The sequence below is a fragment of the Gavialis gangeticus genome, unplaced genomic scaffold (assembly GCF_001723915.1).
Source record: "Gavialis gangeticus isolate Ggan-Ray unplaced genomic scaffold, GavGan_comp1, whole genome shotgun sequence".
NCBI classification, from domain to species: domain Eukaryota; kingdom Metazoa; phylum Chordata; order Crocodylia; family Gavialidae; genus Gavialis; species Gavialis gangeticus.
Genome location: NW_017729008.1, coordinates 44,736,045 through 44,757,186, shown reverse-complemented (window position 1 = coordinate 44,757,186; position 21,142 = coordinate 44,736,045). Strand labels below are relative to the sequence as shown.

At 60.4% G+C, this 21,142-nt stretch overlaps 2 protein-coding genes across 2 annotated transcripts in view; both read left to right on the top strand.

Moving 5' to 3' along the window:
- Positions 1-11,624, top strand: part of GOLGB1 (golgin B1) — a 57,748-nt gene extending 46,124 nt beyond the window's left edge. The window contains exons 15-23 of the mRNA XM_019509715.1: positions 1,273-3,223; positions 4,895-5,073; positions 6,501-6,666; positions 6,832-6,966; positions 7,434-7,592; positions 7,718-7,815; positions 9,088-9,222; positions 9,942-10,047; positions 10,797-11,624. Of these exons, the coding sequence (XP_019365260.1) occupies positions 1,273-3,223; positions 4,895-5,073; positions 6,501-6,666; positions 6,832-6,966; positions 7,434-7,592; positions 7,718-7,815; positions 9,088-9,222; positions 9,942-10,047; positions 10,797-10,931 (3,064 nt within the window). The 3' untranslated portion in view covers positions 10,932-11,624. The remainder of the gene's footprint in view (positions 1-1,272; positions 3,224-4,894; positions 5,074-6,500; positions 6,667-6,831; positions 6,967-7,433; positions 7,593-7,717; positions 7,816-9,087; positions 9,223-9,941; positions 10,048-10,796) is intronic.
- A 1,170-nt stretch (positions 11,625-12,794) lies between these two features.
- LOC109292302 (src substrate cortactin-like) overlaps positions 12,795-21,142 on the top strand; it is a 25,730-nt gene continuing 17,382 nt past the window's right edge. The window contains exons 1-5 of the mRNA XM_019509714.1: positions 12,795-13,111; positions 14,683-14,766; positions 15,349-15,422; positions 16,260-16,389; positions 20,968-21,078. Coding sequence (XP_019365259.1) covers positions 14,683-14,766; positions 15,349-15,422; positions 16,260-16,389; positions 20,968-21,078 — 399 coding nt within the window. The 5' untranslated portion in view covers positions 12,795-13,111. The remainder of the gene's footprint in view (positions 13,112-14,682; positions 14,767-15,348; positions 15,423-16,259; positions 16,390-20,967; positions 21,079-21,142) is intronic.

The window sequence follows — 21,142 nt, the reverse complement described above, 5'->3', positions numbered from 1 at the left end:
AAAATAGTTATGGGGCTGGGGGACAGGACTGGTAAGGAGAGGCTGAGAGAACTGGGCTGACTGAGTCTGGAGAAGAGGAGACCAAGGGGGATTGAATAGCAGCCTTGACCTCCCTGCAGGGGGGCTGCAAAGAGGATGGAGCTGGGCTGTTCCCCGTAGGAGCAGGTGACAGGACAAGGAGCAATGGGCTCCAGCTCCATCAAGGGAAGTTGAGGTTGGATATCAGGAAAAACCTCACTAGGAGGGTAATAAAGCACTGGAATGGGTTACACAGAGAGGTGGAGGAGTCTACATCCTTGGAGGTCTTTAAGACCTGGCTAGACCAAGCCTTGGCTGGGATGATGGAGATGGGGCTGGTCCTTCTTGGAGCATGGGGTTGGACTCGATAAGACCTCCTGAGCTCCCTTCAACCCTCTTTTTCTGTGAAACAAGCCCAGATGCAGCATACCCAAATTCAGCACCATGGGGAAGGGGGAAAGGGACACAGATGTTAACTTCCCTGCTGTTTCTTCAGTCCAGCAGGCTTGTTGGGAACGCCAGCCAAAGTGCCTCTGCGGGAAGGGGTTCGAGCAGGCCCATTCGAGCAGGCAGCACGGGAGAGGATTAAGCTAGAACAATTGGAAACGAACAGAATATGAAAGTCCATTTACTGACAGCTGAGCATTGGCAGGGCTCCACGGTGCTGTCCAGGGACCAGGGGGGACGCTCCAGGAGACGGGGAACGTCCGATGCGGTCGGGCGGGCTGCCCCTATGTGCTAGGGTGGCAGGTTTCATAGTTTCTAAGGTCGGAAGGGACCTGAGCAGATCGAGTCCAACCCCCTGATTTAAGAGGAACATTACAAGACCCAACACAAAAATAAAGTGTAATTTTTAAACAATATTTTAAGATGCTGGAGTGCCCTGCAATAATTTGAGCTCAAACCACTAACTTCAAAAACAAGTGAAATTGACTGAAAACATAAAATGACAGTTTTCTAAAATGTTTCTCTGAAGTTGAGTGCTATTTTTTTTAAAAAGCAGCATTAGGAAGACATGCTAATTTAGCTTCTTGATTATGAAAATGGAAAGAATTGGAAAGCATTAAAAAAAAAAAGTATGCACAAGATAAACATTAAACAGAACATATGAGTATTATGATTGGCATTACGCTTTCTAATTAAAATAGCACCTTTGGTGCTCTAGCAACGTGTAGCATTAGTGGTTGTTGATGCAAATGTGGGTAGTGACACCCAAGGGAGATTGGCCTCATATGTTCTCCTTCCTGTGTCCAGGCTCGAGCATGACAAACGGGACTGGGAGGCAGAGTCCAAGAGGGAGGCCCAGCAGCATCGGGAGGCATCTGAAAAGTTGCAGGAAGAGAACAAGGGGCTCCTGTCTCAGCTGGAAGAGGCTCAGCGGCTGCACAGGGACTCTCAGAGCGAACAACAGAAGCTGGAGGGAGAGATCAAGAGCCTCCGAGACCAGCTTGCCGATGCACGCCACTCCTTTGCCAAGTGCAAGTCTGCAAGAGAAAAACTGGACAGCATCGTCCGGCAGCAAGAAGCCAGCCTCCAGGACTGCAGATTCAGCCACGAGCAGCTTGAGGCTGACCTCCAGGCCTCCCGGGACCTGACGAACAAGCTGCATGAAGAGATCGGGGCCAAGGATCAAAAGATCCTGAGTCTGCTCTCCGCCAAGGAGGAGGCGGTGGTGGCAGCTGTGTCCGAGTTCCAGCAGCAGCACACGGAGGAGATTAAAGAGCTGGAGAGCAACCTGAGCAAGAAGGAAGAGGAGAAAACGGCCTTGGAAAACGAGAGGAAAAAAGCCCTGGACAAGCTCGACCGTCTCGCCGAGAGGATGAAGGTAGTCAGGGAGGAGAGCAGGCAGCAGAAGGCGCAACTGGACTCCTTCACCAAGTCCATGTCCTCTTTGCAGGACGACAGAGACCGCGTGCTGAGAGAGTACCGGCAGCTGGAGGAGCGCCACCTCGCCATCATCTTGGAGAAAGACCAGCTGATCCAAGAGGCGGCCACGGAGAACAACACGCTCAAAGAGGAGATTCGCAGCTTCCACAGCCGGATGGACGACCTCCACTCGGAGAACGCCAAGCTGGAGGCCGAGCTGGTGCGGTACCGCGAGGACCTGAACCAGGTCATTTCCATAAAGGACTCTCAGCAGAAGCAGCTCCTCAAAACACAGCTTCAGAGGATCCGAGCCCTGGAAAAAGACAAGGCCAGCGCAGAAGAGCAGCTGAAAGAGTCCGACCGTGCCCTGGAAGCTCTCCGGGAGCAGGTGGAAGCCCTGCGGAAGGACAAAGTCAGCCTGTCCGAGGAGATGGAGACCCTGACCGCCTCCCTCTTGGAAATGCAGGGTGAGGTGGCAGCGCTGCGCGAGGGGGGTGCCGTCACGGATCTCGAGGCCCGGTTGAAAGGCAGGGAGGACGAGGTGCAGGAGCTAAGCAGTCGGCTCATGCTCACGCAGCAGCGGCTGGTGCAAGTGGAGGAGGAACTGGACCGTGTCCAGAGGGAGGCAGCCAAGAAGGTGGACGAGACCGAGCACAAACTGAGGAAGGAGCTGAAGCACCTTCACCACGACGCGGGGGTCATGCGGAACGAGACGGAGACCGCGGAGGAGCGGGTGGCCGAGCTGGCGAGGGACCTGATGGAGATGGAGCAGAAGCTGCTGGCAGTCACGGAGGAGAACAAGGATCTCCGAGCCCAAATTCAGTCATTTGGGAACTCGATGAGCTCTCTCCAGGACAGCTGGGACCAGAGCAACGAGGAGCTCCGGGCACTGCAGCAGAAATACGCTGCGGACATGGAGGAGCAGCAGGGCCTAGTTCACAGCCTCCAGAAGGAGAGGGCCCAGCTGCAGGAGGGGCAAAGCAGCCTTGCCCAAGAGCGAGACTCCCTGGTGTCTGAACTGGCAGCCCTGAAGGAGGCTGCGGACGAACGCGGACTGTTGTCCCAGGTGGAGAAGCTTCAGCAGCAGCTCCTGGCCAAAGAGGAAGAGCTTCGCCACGTGTCCTCGGAGCTGGATGGGGCCTCCAGCCAGGTCAAGTCCTTCTCCAAAGCCATGGCCAGCTTGCAGGACGAGAGGGACCGGATCTTGAGCGAACTGGACAAAGCCCAAAAGGTGGAGGAAGCAAAGCAGCAAGCGGCTGTGAGCGCTTCCACCAGCCCGGCTGAAGTGCAGAGCCTGAAGAAGGCACTGTCCTCCCTGCAAGCCGACAGGGACAGGCTGGTGAGTTGGCACCCCACCCCCCGCCCTTCTTACACCCCTGGGGGAGCCTGGGAGGGGGCTCTAGCAGGGACCTCCTCCAGCATCCTGAAGACCCAGGAGGTCTGGCAGTCGTAGCGCGAACGCAGCACACGTGCGTCCCGATGCACCCGGACCCTTGTGACTCCATCATTCTTCTGGCCTCTGTGTCTCATTTAAAGTGGGGTCATAAATCAGAGGGCCGGACCTGCTTCTGCTTGCCCAGCTCTTTTTTCTGGGGCTGATGCAGCACAGCTTGTAGTCTCCGATCTGGTCTGGTTCTGGAAGGAGGGTGGGTGTTTGGGGCTCCTGCCTTCCTGTGGCAGACGATTGGGGTGCCCTACCACGTATCTCCTTCCCCCCTCTTCCTGTTTACCCTTCTTAGTCATCTCTGGACTTCGGTGTCTGCTCAATAGTTGCTTTGCTGACCTTGCCTGTGTAGCTCTATTAATGGGAGAACAGGACTGGAAGGGACATCTGTGGTCTCCGAGTCTGTTCTTCCCCCACAGCTCGAAGCTTGCAGGACCTGTTTGCCCACTTGTGTTCCCCTTACCCCCATAGACTTCAGCTTCCTGCCCCAACCCAGCAGCGCCAGCTCCTGTGCATTGCAGCCCAGCCCCGTTGCTTCGGGACAGACGAGGCGGTTGTTTCCGTCCAGCCTTGTCCAAGATCCCGGCTGGAACGGACGTGACCGAAATGCTTGTCCTGCCTCCGTGCTCGGTGATGATCTTGCCTTGCAGACCTCAGCGCTCGCTCATTCCTTGCTGCCACCTCATTCACCCCATTTTCTCTATCGTTGCAAGCGCCTTCTCTGCATGGAGCCAGTGTGTGGACATCCCCCCCAGCCTTCCCTGCAGGGGTCTGAATTTAAAGCAGCTCTTACCTATTGATCTCAGGAGGCCACTTTCTGATTTACCCCAGTGGAGCCCAGGCCTGGAGAACGGTTTAGTCACCCCTCGCCCTCCGGTTAACACCAGCCTTGTGTTCATCTTTGTTCTGGGGATAGGAAGGACCCCACTGAAGACTGCTTTAGCTTTTCCCCATCCTGCAGGGCTGTCTTTCTTGTCAGCGAGCCCATTTGTGTCATTGGTCCCTACGTGAGGTGCAGTTTTCCCCGTCTGCCTCAGGTCTGCGGCCTGTGCCTTTGCACCGGTGGAGCAGCAAACCTCTTGGTTTCCAGCTCACGCTCCCCTCCCTCCCTTCCTCCCTTCACCGTTTTATAGCAGCCCTCAATAGATTCATGCTGGGAAGATGTGACACGCTTGCCTTCAGTGGCAAATTAACCACAACGGGAGCCGCACAGATTTTTTTCTCACTCTCACATGTAGAAGTTTTCCCACCAACCTGGAAAACTGCCGGAGGCTTTTCTCTATTTAAGCAGGTAATTGAGCCAGGCATCACCCCGGGGGCATCCATCAGCTGGTGGTTCTGTTTCCTCTCCTCGGGCATAGATGTATCGTCCTGTTGTCAGATAAAGCCGGCTCTGGGGGGCTGGGGCAGGATGGGCAGCTCTCCAGCATGGGATCTGGACCTGCCCGGAGGGTGTGATAGAGAGCACTTCAGCAACGCCGGTGAATGGCCAAGGCAAAGCGCCGTGCCTGTTCGTTCAGCATCTGTGACAGGGCTTCTCCCCGCGTTGGTTTTGTCCTGCCGCAGGTGACGGAGCTAAAGAACCTGCAGCAGCAGTACCTGCAGGTTGGTGTGGACACGGCCGAGATCTCTCGCCTGCGGACGCAGCTGCAGGAGCAGCAGCAGGAGGCAGAGGAGCTGCGCCAAGTCCAAGAGCAGCTCCGGCAAGAGGGGGCTTCCCGGCAGCAAGAGCTCCAGCAGCTCAGGTGAGAACAGCACGCGACCCTTGGCGCATGGGTTGAAGCAGGTGTTAGGGCTGCTGGGTGCGCGGGGTTGCCATTGTGCCGTTCCCTGCCCTCGGCAGTGGCTAACACCGCATGTCGCTGCACTCAGGTCACACCTGCTGCGGGCAGTGCTGGCACGTAGGAGCTGGCTTCCTCCTCTCCCCAGCCCGTGCCAGCTCTGGCGCATGACAGTCCCTGTGATTGCTGACCCCTCATTTAAGTCGCTGCAGAAACTCATCCCAGTTGTACGCAGGCAAGGTCCTCGATCTTGCTAGCTTCATGCCTGCCCTATGCTGGAGGCTGCCTGGACCACGCAGTCCACAAGCTGATATCCAGCAGCAGCCCTTTCCTCTCCCTGCTGCCCTTGCTACCAGAGCCACAGGCAACCTGCTTGTCTTGTAAAGAGGTGCCCCGGCCCACTTCCCCACACATTTCTCTCGACAGCCCATTCAGCTGGTGATGAGCACCCAGTGTCTGCATGACGGCAAGTCGTGTGGAGTGTGGAGATGTCTCCATGCACAGCTCACGGACATGGTTGGTGATGGGCGCCAAATGTCTGTGAGGATAAGCTTGCTGAGCGCAGATGCTGTTTCTCTTCCTTGTCTCTCTTGCTAAAGAAGGCAGCAAGAAAGCCTTGCATCAAACCCCGAGCTGAGGCCGTTTGGTGTTGAGGACCACCTGGCAGATGGAGCCTCTCAGGCAGATGACATGTGCCCCCCTCTGCAGACCGGGGTTGCCAGTCTGATGCATGGGAGCGTGGGATGGCATGGACTGCAGGGGCCAGGGCATTCCTGGCTGCAGGTGGGGCTGCCAGATGCCCCCAGGCACTGAGGCAGTCCGAGGATGCTCGAGAGCAGTGGATACCCAAGGCAGGGGTGCCTACAGGCTTCATGGGTGTTGCCCAGGTCTCTGCACCGTTCATGCTGTCCAAAGCAGGGAGAAGCTGTTCAGCTTTGCAAGAAGCTCCAGTCCACGCGTCTGCTTCTCCCTGGTGCCTGCCTCTGGCCCTGGCACACCCAAGGGGAGGCTGCGCTGGCCTGGAGTCCAGGTTAGCCATTCCCAGGATGGGATAAAGGGGGCCAGAGGAGTGCAAGGGAAAAGCAAGACTGCAGCTGCGGGGCTCGAGAGTGTAGCCCCCAGGGACCCAGCCGCGGGGCTGCGTGACACGGGGGGCATTGACGCAAGTCTGTCCACGACTGGCCAGTGCTCGCTGTTTGGAGGAGCATGAAATGTTGCCCAGGGCAGTTGAAGCATAAAACCCGACCTGCCGCGGGGACTTCCAGCCCCCTGTTCAGCGGGAGCTTCTGGGCGTGAAGGAACACACTCCCGGCAGACGGGTAGCGAGGCTCCTGCCCCGCCGCGGCGTTGGGGGAATATCCTCCATGAGCTCCCCTGCATGTTCTTTGCAGACAGGAGAAAGCCACATGGGAGGAGCAGAGCAGGGGGGTGAAGGAGCAGTGCCTGATGGCCATAGCCAACAAGGACCAGCAGCTGAGCCACCTGCAAAGGATTGTGCAGGAGATGCGGCCGCCCCTATCCCAGTCGCAGGTCGTAGAGGAGCAGCACCAGAGGCAGGTGAGCAGCGAGGTTCAGAAGAGCCAGAGGGCCGGTGCTGGGCGTCTCAAGGGGGTGGGTTGTGGGGTCCCAGGCCTGGAGGCATGGGGGGCTCTCTGTAGGGCACTAGGCTGGGGGCGTTACTGAGGGGCTGGCATTCAGCGGTAGAGTCCCTCTCCCCGGCAGGCTTCGACAGAGCCCCCTGGCACCAGGGATGCGTCCAACCTGGAAGCCGAGACAAAGCATCTCCGCGCCCAGCTGGGCGACAGCCTGAAGGAGCTGCACCACAAGGAGCTGAGGATCCAGCAGCTTCACAGCAAGGTACGGGACATGCCTGGCTGCAGGGCGGGGAAGGAGCCAGGCCCCTGGCTGTCCGTGGGCCCCTGCCTGCTCCGGGGACTTTGCTAGGTCCTGCGCCACGCTCCCGTTGCAGCTGCAGCTGAGGTGAGCAGGAGGGGAGGCCCCGGTCTGTGCCAGGGGGTAAAAGGGTGCTGTGGACACAGGGCTGGGGGCAGGCCTCTTCCTATCCTCAGCCCCCGAGCAGCCAGAAACCAGTTTCCCCCAGTATGAGTTGGTGGAGAAGGTGCAGAAGCCAAGGCCAGAGCGAGATGCAGCCAGGGGCTGGTCCCAGCATCAGAGGGGCTGCAGACTGGGGGCTCTGTCACAGGGAGACCTTGGCAGTGGCTGCGGTCTGCACTCGGCTGGGTGGGCTGAGCCCTAGGCTCCCAGGGGAGCGGCATGGCTGGCTGACTCGGAGTTGCCCCGCGCTCCCCTCTTCCCCTCCGCAGCTGTCCCAGCTCTTCGAGGAGAAGAACACCCTGTCGCTGCAGCTGCGGGGCAGCAGCCAGAGCCTGCGCGAGAGCCACCAGCACTACAATGAGGTCCTGGCCCGCTGCGCCACGCTCGAGAAGCAGCTGCAGGAGCTGCAGCCGCCCAGCAAGGACGTGGTAGGGGCTGGCACAGGGTGGGATCCTCCTCCACAGCAGGCAAGGGCAGGTCTGGCTGCGGACAGCGTATGACCTGTCCGGGGCACCTGCACTCTGCTCATCTACCCTCACGCTCTCTGTGCCAGGGCTCCCTCATGACTGACGCCGCCCCCGGAGCCCCCCAGGAGAAGAGCGCGCCCCCGCGGGAGTGCTACACCCCTGAGCTGCAGGAGCTGCAGCTGAGGTGAGCAGGAGGCGAGGCCCCGGGCCTTGGCCCAGCACGCAGGGGAAGTGGCCCAGACCCAACAGGATCTGCGGGAGGCTGCGAGATGGACTCCGCAGTCAAGGCTGCATTTATCGCTTTGGTCCCGAGCTCTCTGCGGGCTGGTCCCTGGATGGCCTAAGTCCTGCTGTTACATCGGCTGCGTGGGAACGACGGGTCCCTGTGTCAGAGGCAGATCTTTGCTAGGAGCTGAGACAGGCGACAAGGGCAACGAAGGGGCTGGGGGGTCCCATGCAGAGGCAGAGGGGCAAGGCAGTGTTCGGCTGGAGATGAGGGCGTAACAGCGGGTTCCTGAACAGCAGCACTGATTTTAGACTCTAAGTGTCAGGAAAAAAGCTCGCTCCCTGCAAGATCAGCAGGCAGCACAGCCCCAGAGCCAGCAGCGTCCCCTTTGCTACGGATTTGTGAGCAGAGGCTGGACAAGCGTCCGGGTGCAGGCAGGATCTGTGCCTCGGTGCAGGGCTGGGGTGAGACCCCCCTTGAGGGCTCCTCCAGCCTGTGGGTCAGGGCTTCCTGGGCTTCCCCAATAACCTCCTGCTTGCAGAGAGGGGAGGAGGCCAAGCCCCTTCCTGGTGCAGCGTGGGCAGGATGTGCCTGGTAACTGCAGGTCCTTTTATTAAACCCTTTATGAATCCGTGGTGCAGCCACAGCTCGAGTGTGGCACCCAGCTGTTTCCCCGCACCCCCAGGAGGAGAGAGGAGAGCTGGAGCAGGCACAGAGACAGGCAGCAAGGATGAGGAGCGCTGCGGAGGGGCTTCCGTAGGAGACTTGTGAGGCCAGGCCTGGGCAGGACAAGAGTTTTCAGCAAAGAGGAAGTCACTAGGGATTTATTATGTACTGTCTTTCGCAATACAAGAGCAAGGGGTCACAGCACGGAGCTAGGAGGCAGTACGAAGCGAGCACCAGGCTGCTTTCTCCCCGCATGGCATTAAAATGGGTGCTTGCGGCCACCAGGCGCGGTGGGAGCTGAGAGCTTGGCCAGATACACCCAGGGCCTGGACACGGGCTTGGAGGAAAGGGGCGTTGGAAGTGAGGGGCACAGCCTCTGCGTCGGACCAGCCTGGACCTTCAGTGCTGGAGGCTGCGCGGGGGAGAGGAGCAGGGGAAAACACTGTTCAGACCCAGTCACTCTCTGTTCAGCCTCTGCTCCCTGCCCCCGTGTGACACTGGAGACTGGGCACGACGCACCTGGGTCTGACCCAGCCCACGGCTGCTCTTCTGTTCTTCTTCCAGGCTGTCGGAGGCTGAGCACCTGCGCAGCAGCACGAAGCAGGACCTGCGGCAGGCGGAGGAGCAGCTGCAGGAGGAGCGAGACCGGCGCCTGGCTGTGGAGGACGCGCTCTGTGCTGCACAGGATCAGATCCGGAGGTGAGAGCCTCAATCCCTTGCCCTCACCCAGCACCAGCTGCACTCAGAGGCAGGAAGTCATCATGGCCTTTCCTTGGAGTCGGGGTTCAAGGGCTGCCTTGTGCACCCAGCCCTGCAAGCCCCTGCCTGGAGTCCAGATGGGAGGTTGTTGCCATGGGCAGGCAGGAGACCTCCAGAGCCTGCCTGGGACCCTGAGCCCTTGCCTGTTTGAAAGTGCCCGGCCTTACAGCAGAAGCCCAATTCCACAGAGCAGCAGGCATCCGTCTCCCCCCTGCCCCCAGGCAGGAGGTGAAGGGTGCAGTGGATGCTGCCTTCATCCCTCACTGATGAGCCCCGGCTTGGCCCCGGCTCCGGCAAGCATTGGCTGTACTTGGAGGAGCCGGACGCAGCTGGGCCAAGCCTTGAAGGTTTAACCCTGACACTGGGAAGCGGAGCAGACGTGGGCAGCCAGGGGTTGGCATTCTTGAAACCCCAGACTGCTGCAGCCATGGCCCCAGGCCAGGGGGAAAGTCTGAGGGCATCCGCAGGGCTGCGCAGGGCGGGCACTCTGTCCTGGGGGCAAAGACGGCATGGGCCGAGTGTCATAAGTGGTGTTGGGGTAGAGGAGCCTGGCACCCGTGGTGGGAGCAAGAGGCAGCTCCAGGGGTTTTGTCAATCTCCGCCACATCCCAGGGACCTCCCATGCCAGCCTAGCTTGACGACATCTCTGTTTCCTGCAGGCTAGAGTCAGGGGAGTGGGCGTCCACCCTGAGTCACGGCATCGACATGTCCCCTGCCCATGAGCACGCCCTGCTTCTGGACCCTGCCGAGGGCAGCTTCAGCAAGGTGAGAGCCCTCAAGCCGGCACCCAGGGCCTGCACGCAGGAGTCCATGTGGCTCTCGAAGGGGAGGCAGCAGCTGACCACAGAGGGGTCCAGCCGGCTGGGTGAGCCCAGCCCTGGGGTGACAGGCTGGTCCTTGCTCTGGGGCCAGATGGCTGAGAGCTGCAGGCACCATGTGCTAGCCACCTGTTGCCTGGCACCTTACTGTGGCCACAGCTGGGCCATTCCCATGTTTGTGGCCTTGACAGTGCGACCTACCAGCCCCCGTGCCTGGATAGCCATGACTGCAGAGGCCAGCATCTGCGTGCAGCCTGAAGGAGGACTGACCTCTGACGGTGCCTGGGCCGAGCCCCTTTGCCTCCTTGTGCTAGGCCTGAAGGGGCCGAAACACGGCTTTGTGGGGCTCCGGGGGTGCCGTGGCCCCTGCCGCCCCACACACGGTTCCTTCAGGAGGAGGCTACGGGGCTGGTGTTTGCTGACCCCAGCCCACCTTCCCAGGAAGGGGAGAGAGGGCGAGGGGGCAACACAACCAGGGACGGGGTGGGCTGGGCTGGACTGGTCGCAGGCAGAGCCCTCTGAGCTGCGTCTGCCTGTAGCTCCTCGGGGCTCGACGGAGGGGCCTGGAGCTGGCAGCAGGGACCTCAGACGAGCGCACTGTGGACCAGATGCATCTGCACCCGCAGGAATAGTTCCTGCTGGTGCTCAGTGCAGCCCCTCAAGACTCTTAACAGCATCACTCTCTCCCTCCCCCAGACTCGGGGCAGCTCCGGGCAGCGGCGCTTGCTGCGCTCCCTCTTCTGCTCGCGGACGCGCTTGCCGCTGCTGGTGGCCACGTACCTGCTCACACTGCACGTCCTGCTGCTCCTGTGCTTCACCGGTCACCTGTGAACTGGGCCACCCTCCCTGTCCCGCCAAGGGCCGTCTGCCCCTGCCTCCCACCCGAAGCCTGGAGCCACGGGGTGGGGCCGACCTGCCACTTCCACTGGATCCAGCCACGGTCACGCTGCAGGGGGGTCCCCACAGGAAACACCCCCAGGTGTCTGAGCCCCCGGCACTTCTTTAACCCCTGCATTGCTGGCTCTGCCGAAGCCCTGCCCCTCGGCCATCGACACCAGAAGGAGCTTGGGCTGTCAAGTTGTGCTGCTTTCAGGGTGCAGAGGCGGCTCCAGCACCCACCCATGGACATACAGCTTGGGGCAACAGAGCCAACCTCAGGGGACGGTGGATTAAACCAGCCAGGACCTGGTTCACATCTGCCGTGGGCTGGTTTCACCCTGGCGCTGTGGTGCCTGCAGCCAGATGTGGGCAGTCCCGGCAGCCGGGCATGAGGTTGGGCAGTCGCTCAGGGTAGGAGACTTGGGAGCCAGAGATTTCTTGTGTAGTCACCTCGCTGTTCACCAGGCCCATGTCCCTCCTGCTCTCTCCTCAGGCTTTGGGGTTGGTGGGGGGAACCAATCCCCTGGAGAGGCCAGTAGGCAGCGGGGACTCTTCCTTCTCCTAGTAGCCAGGCCCCAGCTAGCCCCCGAGTGCTGGCGGAGCCTGCCACCCCTGTGCCTCCTCCGTGTACAATAAAGGCAGTTTCTCAGAGCTGGGTGCTTCTCATCTGGGTGTGAATGAGGCTTGGGCCCATGGGGGGGATCACCCGGCCTGGATGCATGGTGGTTCCTGGGGAAGGGACCAGGCGGCCATGGTGCTGGCTGGCAGCTGTGACCAGCAGCTTGGTACCTGCACCCATCCTGTGCAGCAAATACCATCTACTGCACTGTTACCCGGTCGGCTTCTTGATGTCCCACCCCGTAGCGCCCGGGGCTGGGGAGTTGGGGACAGGGCCCCCACCAAACGCCAGGCCTGGAGCCTTGTTGGAGAGGCGCTTCGATGGAGTGGGTGAGTTCATCAATGCATCAGACGTGCCCCAGTGCCATTCGCTCCTGAGCACAGGCAGGTTGTAGCGTGACCTCTTTGGGCACGGGTGCTCTCGTCTTTCCAAGGCTCCCACCGTCCTTCTGAGGTCCATGTCCAAAGCCTTTGCCCCCTTCGCTTCACGTCACGCTGCCCAGTGCTTGGCCTCCGGCCTTCACTGCTGCAAGCCTGGCCTCACTCCTGTAATCCAGCCCCTCTGCTCAATAAGCAGGTCGTTTCCCCTCCTTACCTGGGCATCTATGTGGGGGATGGAGGGCCTCAGCTCGGGGGTATCCACCTTGCTCCTGACTTGGTTTCTCCTCATTCAAACTGGGCAGCTGCTCCGCGCCTGCACCAGCGCTGCCCTACCTGGGGGAAGCATTTGAACCGCCCGCGCCCAGTGCTGCAGGTGGGAGGTTCAAATCGAAGACTGTCAAGGCAGCCCGGCCATCCTGGGTCCCTGAGCTTTAGCCGATGAGACCTGCTTCAAGCCAGGCTCTTCTTGGCTACTTTGCTAATAGGGCCGGCCTGGTCTTGTGCCCTGCAGTGGATGCACCGGATGCCGTCTTCACTGCTGACAGTTGTCTTATGTGGGGTTTAAATGATGGTTTGTCTGGGCTGGGATGGTTTGTCAAAACCCAGGCCAGCGGCTCCTGCGGCCCGCCCCTCCCTGGCCGGAGGATCGTGGCCCCCCGGCAGCACCCGGCCCTTCCTGGGGCCAGACCATGTCAGCCCCATTTGAGGCCACAGCATGCACCCATGAACCAATGGCAGCTTGTGGGGTGCTGGCATCTCCAGGGGTGGGCTCAGCCCCAGGCAGTGGTGGTGGCCACAATCCCTGCACTCAGGGCCCATCTCAACCACGGCTCGTGGATGGGTTTGCAGGTGACTAACGAGTTCCCCCCCCACCCTCAAGCCACAGCTGTGCACAGAAGCCGCAGGTCCAGGCCAGGCATCTCCCCCCATCCTCCGCTCTCCCCTGCTTCGCCCCAAAACTGGCTGCACGTGGGGGACAGTGCAGCACCGCAGGAGTCCGTCGGCCGCTCGACGAGGGCTCGGTGGCAGGAAGTGAAGCTGTGTAGAGCTAAAACAGGAACCTCGCAGGGAGGCCCAGCCCCAGCCACCGGCAGGTGCCTCGGCAGACAGCAGCGGGTGACGCAGCCGCCAAGGTAGGAGCCTCAAGGGGGCTCGGGGTGGGGAAAGGAGCAGGCCTGCAGGAGTGCGTCCCCTCGCCCCCCCCAGGGGTCATTCCCTGCCCAGATGTTCCGCCCACGTCCCCTGCACAGCTGCTCCCTGGTACCGTCCCTGAGCCCTCAGGCTGCCGCGTGTGGCAGGGCCCCAGCCAAGCTGCAGCACCCAGCGGGGTTGGTGCAAACGGGGCTAGATGCTGCCTGCTTTTGGGGTGCTGGGTCTGTACCGCGCTCCCTATGCCCAGCGTGACGGGTCGGGCTCTGCTCCACTACGGGCCCTGGGACTCCAGGCTGCAAGTGGGGAGAGCTGCGTTTTCCATAGCTGAGATCCCCCAGGGATTGAGCATGAAGCCCCCAGCAATGTGTGTGGGGTCAGGCTGGGGGCTCCGTGTCCAGCCGTGGGCAGGGTGCTCAGCCAGGCCCAGCTCTACTGGATATTAGAGGCCCGGTCTAGGTGAGCTGCCCTAATGTAGACGCAGCCCAGCCGCCTGCAACAGACCGGCTCAGTCCCCCCTGCTTCCCTGTGTCCCCAAGTGGCAGCTTGCGCTCGGAGACCTGCTTCGCGTTGCATGGCACGTTCCCTGCGTGGCCTGGGGTCTGGCAGCTGGGGGCAGGTCAGGGACTGGCATCCAGGCCTGATGGGGCTGGAGGGATCCTCAAGGCCCTTTAGTCAGCACTGAGCAAACAGACCCTCAGATGTGGACCCCGGAGCCCCCGTGCTCCCGGCACCCAGCGTCCCACCGCCCCTCGGGCCCCGCGCCTGGCCCGAGCAACGAGAAGCCGTGGCATCTGCACGGCTTGGTTCTGCCGTCCGACCTTCCCCCTGCCCCAGCCCCTTCCCCAAGCAGCGCCGAAGCCAGTGCAGATGAGCTGCTGCCTGTAGGCCTCAGGCTTTCAGTTCGCAGTTGCTGGCGCTTCCCCTTCCCCGTTTCTGGGCCTGGAGCTCCCCCCCCGCCTGGTTCCTGTTTGGGCCACGAGTGCTGTCAGCTGGGCCGGATGCTGTCAGGAGCTCGTCCCTTGCAGAAGATCTGGGGGGAAGTCACAGATGACTCCCCCATGAGCTGGGGCAGGGGTCTTCTCCCCTCCAGCCAGGAGTTATCAGGGGTCCACAGGCCCATGCTGCTGGGGGGATGCAATGGCTTGGCCCCTCCTGCAGCTGTAGTCACCATGAGGCCATGCAAACCCCTGGGGGCTCCTGCCCCTGCTCCGTCCTTCCAGCCCTGGGAGGGCAGATGACATGCTTCCACAGGCCACTGCCAGCCCACGAGCCTTATGTTTGCCCCCCAACCTTGCCTGCCCCGGGGGTCACCCCCAGGCAGGAGTGGTGATGCCTGGCAGGGCTGGGTGGAGAGGAGCTAGCTGGGTGAACCTTCATCCCTGGGGCAGCGGGAGGAAGATCCCATGTGGGCAGTGGGGTCCTGGGGGCTATGCCAGGCAGGTCAGATACCTGCCAGCTCCAGGAGCCACGTTGCAGCCCACAGCGTGAACACAAAGCTCTTGGGAGGCCTACGGGGGGTCGTTACCCATGATGCCACACTCTCCCTGTGCAGATGTGGAAGTCCGTTGTGGGACGTGATGTGTCGGTAAAGGTGGAGGCGCAAGGAGACGACTGGGACACCGACCCTGACTTCGTGGTGAGCCACCGGTGCCCAGAGCTGGGCTGGGGTCGGACTCTGGGCAGGTCTGGGGTCCTGGTGGGGCAGGGTGGGGGGCAGGGTGTTTCCAGAGGACCTGAGAGGTGGCAACACAGGGCCCAGGCTAACCCCAGTGCAGAACACGTTGGTCTTGTGCTCCTGTGGGATGTCACCTGTGAGCCGCAGCAGACACACGGCAGTTATCCCGGGGTAGCCGCGTGCAGCAGGCACTGTCTCCAGACCCCCAGGATCTGGCAGGGATGCAGGGAGCAGCCACGTGGCTTGGCAGGACCCATGCTTTTAGACAGATGCCCCTGCCCCAAGGGATATTACACCCGTGCATTTGCATGAAGGGGCTTGGCCCGGGGTAGTGCCACATGGCAGCACATGCTCCATCCCGCTGCAAGGTGAGCCACGGCCCAGGCAGTTACCCTGGGGTAACTGGGTGCCCTTCCCGGGCCAGGGGAGCCGGTCCAGTCCCAGGAGCTGGGGGAGCTCCCAAACTCTCCCGGCTCTGCCTCCGGTCTGCGCCATGCCCGAGGCAGCCGGTTGGCCTCTCACAGCCACGGGCTTGTTTTGCAGAACGACATCTCAGAGAAGGAACAGCGCTGGGGGGCCAAGACCATCGAGGGCTCGGGGCGCACCGAGCACATCAAGTGAGTCCCCCAGTCGACTCAGGCCAAGGGTCATCACCTGCAAGGCGCCTCTCCCCAACCGTGGCGTGGCAGCCAGGGGCGTGGGGCGGGCACCATCCTGCCTGGCTGCTTCTGGACACCGCCTCTTGTCCAGGCCCAGGGCATGGGGGGTTGCGCCTTGCAGGGGTCCGGGGTGCCAATGACCCTGGCGGGGCGGATGGGGCAACCGGCCCCCTGGGCCAGCCGGGTGCTGGTGGGGAAGAGCAGTACGGGTACAAGCGAGCTGTTGCCAAGGTGACGGCTCGTTGCAGGAAGAGGAAGCGGTGGCAGCGCCGCAAGCCGAAATCGGCCAAATAAGGAGTTTTGCAACCCAGCTGCACTGGCGGCGGGGGGGAAGGGAGGGGAGGGCTGGGGCGGCACGAAGGAGCCTCTTGTCCGTCACTGTCTCCCCACCCTGGGTTTCCCCAGGAGCTGCTGGGGGCCATGGGGTTGCACCCAGCTCGGCCCTTGGCCCATGTCTCCAGCCCAAACCCCAGCGTCGGTGCAGATGCTGCAGCCTGCAGGGAGCAAAAGCACCGGGAGGGCACGAATGGCTCAAAGGCAGCACCCCAGTGCAGCCCCGGGGGAGAGGGGGTCCTGACTTCCTCTGCCCTCCAGGACATGAGGCCCAGGGCCAGGAGCTGGCGGCAGGTCAGGGATGTCCCCCAGCAGCGCCAGGCCGCGGGCATGCAGGGCAGGCGGCCGCGCAGCGCCCTGGCAGCGGGTCTGGGTGGGCAGCGCCACAGACTCTGCTCCGTGGGGTGGTTTGGGGCCTGCGAGCCTGGCAGGGGTTTGCCCTGACCCCCGGCATCTCTCCAGCATCCACCAGCTGCGCAGCAAAGTGTCGCAGGAGCATGAGGTCCTCAAGAAAAAGGAGCTGGACACGGGGCCCAAGGCCTCCTACGGCTACGGGGGCAAGTTCGGCACGGAGCGGGACAGGATGGACAAGGTAAGGGCAGCGGGTGGCTCGCTACACCTCTCCCTGGCCCTGTCTGCCTGTCTCTGTCTGTCTGGCAGGAGCAGGAGACCAGCAAGCTACCTGGGGGCACGAGGCGACAGAGGCCGGCTCCTTCCCCGGGTTCAAGGCCAGGCCAGCTGCCTGGTCTGACCCAGCCATGGAGCTTCACCCAGGTTTGGCCGGGGAGGCTTGGAGATGCGGAAACATGCCCTTGCCTGTGTGTTCCCTTGCCGTGACGAAGGAGTCGTCTTCCCAGGATGCATCCTATGGTTTCAGTCTCCAGCCCCTGGCTCTTGTCCTTCATTAACACCTGGGGCGCGCTAACGAAGGCCAGTCTTGCTCCTCATTCTGACCAAGTAAATAGTCCGAGCTCCTTGCCCCGCCCTCTCTTGCTTCCAGGTGCTTTCTCCTTCCTGTGCCAAGGTAGCCATTCTCCCCCACCCCAGGCCTGGCCTGTGCAGCTTCCCCCACGTGTCCCTGGGTGCTGTTGGCCCTTCGTGCTCTGGCACCGTGCTGCGTGCTTGCGGTGAGGTGCTGGTCACAGCCCTTGGAGCCATCTCAGAGTTGCTCTGTCCAGATCCAGCCCCTGTCCAGGAAGGGATGTCTGTAGGCCCTCTTCCCAGAGCCACGGTCCCTGACGTCTCCTGGCCCAAGGACAACAGCGCTGAGCAAACCGCCCACTGCTGGGAATATCATAGGAACATAAGAGATGCCAAACTGGGTAGTCCATGGGCCTGTCTAGCTCAGTGGTGGATATCTCCACCCTCTGCCATACCCTCCCTGGCCTCTACCCACCATGAGTGGTTTAGAGATGCCGGAGGATATGTCCCCAGCTGTTGTTTCCTAGGTATGAAAGGATCGGTCACCCCTGAATGTATCCAGTCCCCCTTTGAACCCCGTGATGCTGTCTGCCTCTCCCGCCTCCTGTGGCAAGGAGTTCCACAAGTTAACAATACGCTGACTATAAAAGTACTGTCTCTTGTTAGTTTTAAGCCCGTCTCCTGCTCAGTTCGGGGTGTGCCCCCTTGTTCTAGTATTCTAGGACTTGGGGAATAATAGTCCTCTCTTTGCTTTGCCCATGTCCTGTGGGATTTTATGGCCCCGCCTCTCTTCCTGGCCAAGGGGAAGATTACAAAGCCTATCCAGGATGATCTGCCCCCTGCTCTCTTCCCTCACCACTTCCTGCATTCAGAGGCCTGGGAAGTCCTAATTTATAGGCTGCAGCCATCACGGTCATGGCTAGTACCCACCTTGCTTGAATTTGTCCGATCTTCTTCGGCACCAAATTAAACTGTCATCCTCCGTCATCTCATAGCATCACAGTATCACACTCGGCTCCTCCTGGTTCCCTCCATTTGCTGCGGCCACAAGCGGTGTTCTAGAGTTTCACTGGTGACACATCACCCACAGGCCATTAATTGGGGACCTCTGCCCAAGGTGTATAATTTTAGCATCATAGGGACCTGGAAGGTCACCTGGTCCAACTCTCGTGCAAATGCAGTAAAGATACTCCCAGATCCCCCCCCGTCTAATGCTTCTCCAGCCTCCTCTTGAAAATGAAAGGCGATCCTACCACTGCCCTGGGCCGTCTGTCCCACTGCCTCCATGGTGAAGATTATCCTAAGATTGAAGCTAAGCCTACTTTGCTGCACTTCAAAGCTACGGCTTCACATCTTGCCCTCTGTAGTGAAGGAGAACAGTTGTCCTCCTTCTTTCTGGCAGCCTCTCAGAGGGTCAAAGACTGCTGCGTGCATCCAGAGAGCTGAAGCCTTCCTGCGTGGGCATGTGAAAGTGTGTTTTCCCCCAACAGACCCAGCTCACTGGGTGATTGGGGTTGCTCCAACCCCCTCTGCCTTCACCCCTCTTTGTGCCACCTGCAAGTGTTGGCACGCTGAACAGGTGCATGCAAGCATCTTCCACCCACAGCAAGTCCTACGGCAATGGGTGAATGGCGATGAGGCAAGTGCTAGTGATTACTTGGGAGCCCCTGCATAGAGGTGATGACAACGACGGTCACTTTGTGCTTGGAGCTGACCGGTGTGCTATTCAGTAGCCACTGTCGCACCGGAGCAGGGTCCCCTCTGCTCACCCTGTCTGGGGACAGGGCTAGAAAAGGGGCCTTAAAGTCTCGTCTCACCTGACTGGAAAACTACACCCAGTGGGATCACTGTCTCTGTGGCCCAGACCAAGTCCCCCAGGTAGTGATGTTAATACCTCATTTCTTCAGTGCTCCTTTCCACAGCTCAAGCGCTGCCCACTCCTGCGCTGAAATTGCCAAGAATGATCGTCTTTGGGGACAGATGGCAAGACTCGTCTGAGTTCAGATTACGGTTCTTCTTCTGTTTTGCCATCTGCATCCAGGGTCAGGGCGCATGCACCAGCCGCTGTGTCATGTCGTCTGTGGGGCAGTGGGAGGCGAAGGGTCGTGAGACATTCATCGATGCCAAGCAGATGTCCCGGCCTCTAAGTACCCGTCTTGGTCCTGATAGCAAACCCAACACTGGGGCTGTGTCTTTTTTGGCTTTTCCTTTCCAAAAACAAGAGCCACCAGCATGCTCTGTGAGCTGCCCCTCTCCTGAGTAAGGGCAACAATATCGATGGCATTTTGTGCACGTTCCGTGGCCGTGAGCGCTGTCCTTGGCTCTGGCCAGTCGCTGTCAGGGTTGTCCATCAGTGCAAATGTTACAGGTTTTCAACTTCGCCTCAAAGCTGAAAGCTTTGGAGGTCTTTGGAAAAGCCTCTGTATCAACCGTAAGGACAAAATAACGAGTACCAGCACTCCAGCTCAAGCGAACACCATGAACACGAAGCCGTGTTTATATGGCACCAGCTCCATTACATCCAATAAGGATTCCTGACAACTGGCCCCGAAATAGTTCCTATGCTCCCGACTCATCCAACGCTAGACCCGTTCCCGGGCAGTTTCAGTCTGGGCCAACGTGCCTGTAGCTTTAGCAGCATTGTTAACTCACCAAGTTTTAATCCATTTAACCTGCACTCCCTTGATATCCTTCAGCAAAAATTGTTTTAACCGGAGGATCGCGCCCCACCAAGCTGTCACGTCCGCCCCGTTACCTGTCTTGCTCGTGCTCAGGGTCTCATCTAAGAGTGTCTCAGGCCTGTTTGAAAACAATTTCCCACGAGCACACGTCGGCTGGCAGGCGTTTTGTTTCCATTCTTTAATTCTTCAGCAGTTTAATTGTGTCCCCCCCCTTCATTGTTTTCCCTGGCATTGATGCCAGGCTGATCCGGGTTGTCTCGCCAGCTTGGCTGCGTGTCGGCTCCGAGCGCTCGCCCAGCTTCCAGGACGCCTCGAGTCTCGTTAAACGTCCCCACCGGGCGCCAGGGACTTCCCCAGTCAGCTCCGCTAGGTCTCCTGGGGCCAGTGGCACGGGGCTGCTGGTGTTTAACAGGCCGTCCCGCGGGCCGCGCTTCCAGCTCCTTGGGGGCTGGAAAGTGTCTCGTCGCTCTTGTGAGACAGCTGGGCACAGCCCGCTGCTTTCCAGGGAAAACGCAGGATTGCTTTGAACCGTTCTGCTGTTTCTGCATCACTAAAAGTCTGTTGTTCCCCCCACGAGGAAAGGGCCTGTGCCACTGGGATTTGTCCTGAATATACCTATGGAAACCTCCTCCTTATGGACCCATCCGGTGCAATTTGCTGTAGCTTCCTACACTGTAACCCCACCGATTGCAGCAATTGCTATCCGTGCCCCTTGCCCCACCACTTCTCACATGTTCCTGTTTGACTTTGACCAGCTGCTTTCTCTTTCCCATCGGGTCAAGACAGGCTTTAGATAACACCATCCTCCTCCGCGACTGTGGGGTCACGGCGTTCGGGGCATCACGTGAGCTCTTCTTAAAGACTCAGCTGTTCTCATTTATATTTTTCTCTGTTCCCCCTCCCTGCGCATTTTGCCCATCGTTTCACTCAGTTTTAGCAAACTAGCTTTCCGGGAGCACCGATGGCACGTGCTACCGTCCTGCCTTTATTGTGTGTAGTCAGGTGCTGGGCACCAGGCTGCTGCCGGTGACTTGTTTGTCACCCATCCTAACGAGGTCCAAACTTGGACTGCCCGTGTTGACCGCAGGACTCTGGCATTAGCAGACCATTGCCGTGGCTGGGGGCTGGGGGCTGTGGTGCTCTCGCCCTCCCTGGCCTGGGCTGGGCCCGTGGCTAGATGCTAGAGCCAGGCCGCGGCAATGGAGAGGGCGCAGGGTGGTGTCTGCCCTACCTCGGGCACTGGGCAGGGGAGACGGATGAAGTCGGGGTGCTGGCCTGCTTGGAGGGGGCATTAGGTTGGCTCATGAACCTACCAGGAAGCAGTGCCCTGATGCTGGGGCAGGGGCTGGATGAGACCCCCGCATGAGGTCGGACCCAAGGGAGCTGCCCAGAACCTTTACCCCACGTGTATCAGAGTGGAGCTGGGGTCCAGACACAGTCGTGGGCCAGTCAGGGATGGTGTGTGGCCAACCCCAGCCCGGCCTGCTCTCTCCATCCCTGTCTGTGTGTCCCTCCGGGCATAGCTGTCTGTCTGCTCGGTGTGACGCTGCCCTCCTCGATCCCCCCAGAGCGCTCTGGGCCATGAGTACGTGGCGGAGGTAGAAAAGCATTCATCTCAGACCGATGCAGCCAAAGGCTTTGGGGGCAAATACGGCGTCCAGAAAGACCGTGCGGACAAGGTAGGACGGGCAGGGTGCTGCGTGGGTCGTGGCTCCATGATGGGGGGGGGGGGGGGGACATGAT